The sequence below is a fragment of the Camelina sativa genome, chromosome 5 (assembly GCF_000633955.1).
Source record: "Camelina sativa cultivar DH55 chromosome 5, Cs, whole genome shotgun sequence".
In the NCBI taxonomy this organism is placed as follows: Eukaryota; Viridiplantae; Streptophyta; class Magnoliopsida; order Brassicales; family Brassicaceae; genus Camelina; species Camelina sativa.
Genome location: NC_025689.1, coordinates 22591457 through 22598139, shown reverse-complemented (window position 1 = coordinate 22598139; position 6683 = coordinate 22591457). Strand labels below are relative to the sequence as shown.

Below are 6683 nucleotides of genomic sequence, written 5' to 3'. Positions count from 1 at the left end.
TTCCTCCTCCACTTTGAAGAAACTTGAAACTATGTATTATGAACAAGTTAATTTGTTTATTAAATTGGGCCTGCGCGCCTGTTGCAAACCGTTTCCCATACTTTGAAGAAACTTGAAACTATGTATTATGAATCTATCATCGGATGTATTTTGGCTGTGTCTTTTGAAACTAGGAACTTTGTTTTTTGAATGTATAATTATGATTATCATCGGATGTATTTTGGCGGCTCTAACTTTTAAGGTTATGAATATATATAATTATGATTATGGTTTTATTTTGAAATAATTAATTTAATTATGCAAATATATTTTTGTAATAATTCTTTTTTTTTTTTTTTGCCTCTGTTTAGTTGTGGCTCTATGTCAACAAGTAACGGGCTTTTTGTATATGTGGCCACGACACAAATAATTAGTGTCTATGTGTGGCACTTAGTCACAAATACTTTGTGGCTGTTTATAGATATTAGCCACGAATACTTTGTGTCTATCTGTGTATATTAACTAGGGACACATAGTAACTAAATTGTGGCTAAATGATACACGACTCATGTCGACACAATTTGTGGCTACTATCTATGAAATCATTTGTGGCTAATCGTGGCCAATAGTAACAATGCCTGTAGTGGTTAATTGTAGCTATGAGAGACACAAATATTAACGTGGCGATTTTGTAGCTGATTTGCCACAAAATTGTTTGTGGTAAATTTGTGGTTAGCTGTCCACGTATAGCCACGAAACACAAATAGCTACAACCCTATAGCCACAAAAATATCTTATGACTTTCCCTTGCTATGGACTGAATAACCACAAAATATAGACTGTAGTTGCAAAATTATTTCTGGCTAAAGACAGATTTTCTTGTAGCGCGTCTTCTTCATCTATCCGCATATGGAACCCATTACTCGGTTCTTCTTCATCTATCCGCATATGAAACCCATAAGTCGGTGGAGGAGTAGCATGAGCTATGGGTGTAGAGGTTATCCTCAGACGCTTCCTTGATACAGATTTGTTGTTACCATGATCACCGATACCCTTATCTTTTTCTTGAGACGCTTCTCCAGATTCATATTTGTAACTCTCGTCATCATCTTCTTTGTCAGATGTTTCACCGAATACAGAATCCGATCTCCCGTTAGCTACACTGTCATTGTCTTCTTTAGCGGACGCTTCACATGATTCAGATTCAAATATCCTGTTAACGACACTATCATTGTCTTCTTCTTCTCCCTTGTCTAAGGCTTCATCGGATTCATTTTTGCTTCCATCGATTACGTCCACGTCCGTCAAGATCTTGACACCACATTCAATAATGTCCAAAACTTGGTTTGCGCTTCTGAATTCGAGCACTATCTTTCTGCTCACTTCGGATGGGTCTATAGATGTCAAGCTAGACTGAAATATCAATAGATGTTTCGTTCGGTACTCAAAGACTTTGGAAAGGTAGAATTTCATGTCAGTGGAGTTCACTGAGTTCCCGATGACTTTGAAATGACACAATAGCTCTAATTCCATAAATTTTACGAATTGATGGTTAGGTGAAATCACGACGCAAACCTTTATTCTGTTGAAAGCAGGATCATGAATTGTTATGGAATTTCCTCTGACTCGGTGATCAAAATCTGCAGGTACTTCTCCTCCGGGTAAAAGAACCCATCTGTAAACAAACGATCCTTTGATAATCGCTTGTCGTGCTTGTCCACCCAGTTTGATGCAATTAGTGAATCTAAGCACTCTCTCCAGTGATTCACAATCTTCTGCGCTTAGCAACTCGAGCGAGCTAGGGAGCTCTGGCAATGCCTCAAGTCCTTTGCAGCCTGTTAAAACAAGGAACAGTAGATTATGAAGACCTTTGATGCAACTTGTAATCCTCTCAATACCACTATTACTCAGGCTTATACGCGATATACTCATGGGGAGATGTGTTGAGATTCTTACTGAGAATCCTAATGTTAAGAGAGGTGAGAACAAATGGGTAGATAAGATTTATGAACTGATGGATTCTGTTGATTTGGTGGGGTTGAGAGAGACTAGGAACTATACGGTTACGGGGGTCGAAATGTTTCAGAAAATTATTGATGAAGCAATGGCTGGTGATAATGTAGGTTTGTTGCTTAGAGGTATACAAAAGGCTGATATACAAAGAGGTATGGTTTTGGCTAAGCTGGGGTCGATTACTCCGCATACTAAGTTTGAAGCGATTGTGTATGTTTTGAAGAAGGAAGAAGGAGGAAGACATTCGCCGTTTTTCGCGGGGTATAGACCTCAGTTTTACATGAGGACGACTGATGTTACTGGTAAAGTGATAAAGATTATGAATGATAAGGATGAGGAGTCGAAGATGGTTATGCCTGGTGATAGGGTTAAGATTGTTGTTGAGCTTATTGTGCATGTTGCTTGTTAACAAGGGATGAGGTTTGCTATTAGAGAAGGAGGTAAGACTGTTGGTGCTGGAGTGATTCAGTCCATTATCGAATGAGAGTTGCGAGCTCTTGCTTCTTGCTTTTTTTGTTTGGTTTGATTCATAAAACTCTTGAAAATTTGATTTGAAATTAAGTAGTGTTATTTTTCTTATTTTTTCGCTATTTTGTATGAAAACTCAGGATAAAAAATGTCATATATTCTCTGGTTTCAATCTGAATTCAAAGCTCACATTTATATGTTTAGACAGTGTTGGTTGTTAAAAATTTTATGTAACTGTCTTCTATAAACAATATTTTTAAAAGTAAAAGATCCAAAATAAGAACCTACCAATAAATGAGAAAATTTTATCTAAGAGATCATGAATTCTTATATTCCAAACAGTACACAATTAATTCATAAAAAATTTATGAACTCCCCTTACTCAAATCCACCGATAAACATGCTCTGAGTTCCTTCCCATAGCTTTTCGAGCTCGCTATATGCCATATTGAGTTCGACAAGATTCTCTAGACAAAGTTTATGAGGAAGACTCTTTCTCGGGTATGCCTCCCAATGTAGTAACCTTAAGCAACGTGGAAGCTTCATCTCCTTTGGAATGTGCAGTTGTATTTTTTCATTATGCATCCCATTGTACACTTTCAGGAATGCAAGATTGCACATTTTTTCAAAAGCTGTCGCACGTATCCTTAATTCACTGATCTTAGATACATCAAATGATACACCTAAAATTGATCCATTGCCCTAATAAATATAAAAAAAAAAACAGAGATTATTAATTACCATGGATTTTGCATAACAACAAAGAGTTTAAATACAAAAAAAAAAAAAAAGTTTTGGAAATAAAATACTTACTTTTGCCATTTCTAGAACATAAGATATGTCATTGGCATTGACTAAAATATGACGTTTGGAACGTTCTTGTTTGGAAATGACTTGCCTAGCCATTACTTGTAGCAAATGGTGCATTACCACTATATTACTTTTGCGTTGTATGAGATATCTTTTTGCTAGGATTTTCAACCCAAGACTAACATCCAAGTCAGTTTTTGCAAGCATGGTTATCACATGATCAACATGTGCGTAATTCAAAAAGACTGCAATGAGGAGAAATAGAACTTGGTCTTTCTCATGTAAACTCTCATAGCCCAGTTTTAATACACTCTCAATTCTTCCATCAAGACAGTTTTTCAACCTTGGTAGTTCATCTACCCAATCAGCCTTACTCTTTCCCCGTAATGAAGACCCCAAAACATGTAGACCCAATGGAAGATTACCACAAATTTTAACAACTTCATTGGTAAGCTGCATAAATTCATCCGATGGAGACGTTTGCGTAAAAGTAGACAGACAAAAGATGCATAGAGCTTCGCTTTTTGATGGAAAACCCACTTGGTATATATCATTGATACCATGTTGTTGCAAAATCTCTTTGTTTTCAGTGGTAACGATGACCCTACTTCCAGGACCAAACCAATCGATATTAGCCAAAGCTTCTAGTTGCACTAGACTGCCCACATCATCAAGAATGATAAGAATCCTCTTGTCGTGTAGCCTTTCTTGTATCACACTTAAATGGCATATCTTAATACCATTTAGGTTCAAAACCTTAGAAAGAAGCTGTTCTTGTAAGTGCAACTTCAAACCAATGTCATCAACTCCAATCTTACAGTTTTCCTTAAAGTTGTCCATAAAACAAGTAAGTTGAAACCTGTTAGAGAATCGATTGTGTAAAGCTCTGGCAATTGTACTCTTACCAATGCCTGCAGGACCAGATATTCCAACAATCCTAACTCCAACATAACTAAAATTTAGCAAAGACTCCATTTTCGTCAGATGACCATCTAGTCCAACCATTCCATCAAAATCCCTAGACGGTGTGAAGTGCAGTTTATCTGAAACATCTCTTGCAATCTTCGCAATCATTTTAGCTTCGTTATCCCTAAAAAAACAAAAACAAAAAGAGAAAATTCAATGAAGAATATTCCAAAAGATATTTGACAAAAATAAACAATTAAATACTACACTCCGAAACTGATTTGGCCAAAACAAACAATTATAAACTCTCCAAAGTGGAAGCGATAACGATCATATCATTATGATTAAATACCACGAAACATAATAGGGATATAACCACAACAAATATAGCGAGAACTTGTTCATCTCTAATTTTGTATATATGTTTCTCTTATGGATCAGTGCTGTCTTTGAGAACCTTAAGTGAGGAAATGGTCAAACAATGATATTTCATTTCAAACCATATGTCAATTGGGACTAACCATTGCTCATTGGACAGAAAAAAAGATATAAAATAATCGTCGGATGTACTAATATTAGCGTAAAGAATAGAACTCGCCCAAGTTCAGACAGCATAAATAAGTCTTTGTTGACCCTTAACCTGTCTTTTGGACATTTATATAGTCACCACCTATACGGCAAAACCCAACTACAACTAGTAATATGTAACTCATTAAGTACTCATTGACTTTGTGCTAATATATGAACTCATTTTGTTAACTTTTTGACAAAATCCAACTGCCATCAGCTTATTCATTTGTGTCATCAATAAAACACAAACAGTGAATAATGAGATCATCAAAAAGTATTAAACATGAACGGATGAACCACGACTAATCTTCTCTAATTTAAATATTTCTTAGTAGAAACAATTTACAAATCAATCCATCTAAGTTCTCAAAAAAAAATAAACAAAAATCAAGCCTAGCTAGGCAAAACACCAAATTATTTACGCCTTGAAAATTAAAAAAAATAATAATAATAATAAAAAAAAAAAATAACGATGATCAAACTCAATTTTTCACAACCCATATCATCCCTCAGAAAATCATAAATCACCATTATATTCATCATAAGAAAAATAGCACGAACCAGTTGTGTTCTCCGGCTATGTTGCCCACATAGGTCAAAGCTTCGCTCCATTTTTTTCCATGCTCCTTCGTTTTTCGAGCACAAGTTTTCTCGAAAGCGATCCCAAAATCTCCGGTTTGTTTCCGCACATCAGATGGATCAACTCCATAGAAGACAGTCATCACTATTCGACCTACCTCTTCTTTGCACTTCAAAATCTCCAATAGCTCATCCAAGCACCACCTCGAAGAAGCATATTTCTTCGAGAGCACTACGATCGAGATCCTCGATTCTCGAATTGCTTGTGTGAGAGCAGAGGGGATGTTCTGACTTCTTTCGATCCCATTGTCATCGAACATCGTGATACCATTGTGGTCAAACTGGTTCCGTAAATGGCTGAGAAAAGTTTTACGGACGTCTGGTCCATGGAAGCTCGTGAAGACATTGTAACTCCAAGTGCGAGGAGAAGAAGAAAAACAAGAAATAGCCATAGGAGAGGATTCGAGTGCTTGAAATCACAGATTTAGATAGATGTGTTATGGAGTAGAAAATGGCAAACCGGTGCAGAGTAAACGAAAGGGGAAAACGAGTGAATTCATTAAACAAACATATATGTAAGAGAAAACGAAAAAAAAAAGTCAAAGATTCCCCACAATGTGTTTCCGGAAGTGCGCAAAAACAAAGACTTGAAAATGAGAGAAGAAAGTCTTAAAAGACTTGAATATGAATAACAAACTTATTTACTTGATAGATGTTTTTTTGTTTGTTTGTTTAGGGTCTTTTCATCATTATTAGAAATATTTGATATAATCTTACTATAATGGACAAGTTTCTTTTACATGGCCTATAAAAAAACTAAATTAAAAAACTCCAGTGTACACGGGTCCTAATATAGTTTTGTGACAATGAATCTAATAGGATTTAATCATAAATTAGATTAAAATTAAAAATATTTTAAAAACAGAAATTTCCAAAACAAAATGAATAATTTAAATAAATAAAAAAATTAAGTTTTTAGAAATATATGTGGTACATTGTGATTGTGTTTGAAACTTTACTTTTCAAACTCCTCTAAGTTATTAGTAAATGTGATGATAGAAATAACACAAAATATGTTTTGTTTCCAAATTTAGCACACTATCATTAAAATTTCTAAAATAGCTTCATGTTTGAAATTAATCTTTTAAATTAATTTTTAAACTCTAGATACTAAACTTTACCCCTTCAAAAACTTACCCTAAATGTAAAATAGAAAACTCAAACCTAAAAAAAGTTTTAAAAATTAATTTAAAACATTTTTGAAAATTTGTGGAGTGTGTGTTATAATTGCTATCCATGGTGTGTCACTTGTTTTATTGCTATTCAAGAGATTTTTTTTTTTTTTTTTTTTTTTTTTT

The 6683-nt window shown here is 34.8% G+C and overlaps 1 protein-coding gene and 1 pseudogene across 1 annotated transcript; one reads left to right on the top strand and one right to left on the bottom strand.

Moving 5' to 3' along the window:
- Positions 2091–2486, top strand: LOC104789485 (annotated as a pseudogene).
- LOC104787411 (disease resistance protein ADR2-like) lies at positions 2839–5923 on the bottom strand. Its single transcript, XM_010512990.1, has 3 exons — positions 5308–5923; positions 3274–4360; positions 2839–3162 (listed from the first exon to the last, which is right to left on the bottom strand). The coding sequence occupies exons 1-3, from the start codon at positions 5775–5777 to the stop codon at positions 2839–2841; spliced, it is 1881 nt and encodes a 626-aa protein (XP_010511292.1). The 5' UTR covers positions 5778–5923.

Coding starts and splice junctions, on each gene's coding strand:
- LOC104787411 (XM_010512990.1), bottom strand. CDS start 5,777: ATGGCTATTTCTTGTTTTTCTTCTTCTCCTCGCACTTGGAGTTACAAT. Junction 4,361..5,307: donor ATAGCCGGAGAACACAACTG/GTTCGTGCTATT, acceptor TTGTTTTTTTAG/GGATAACGAAGCTAAAATGA. Junction 3,163..3,273: donor ATGTTCTAGAAATGGCAAAA/GTAAGTATTTTA, acceptor TATATTTATTAG/GGCAATGGATCAATTTTAGG.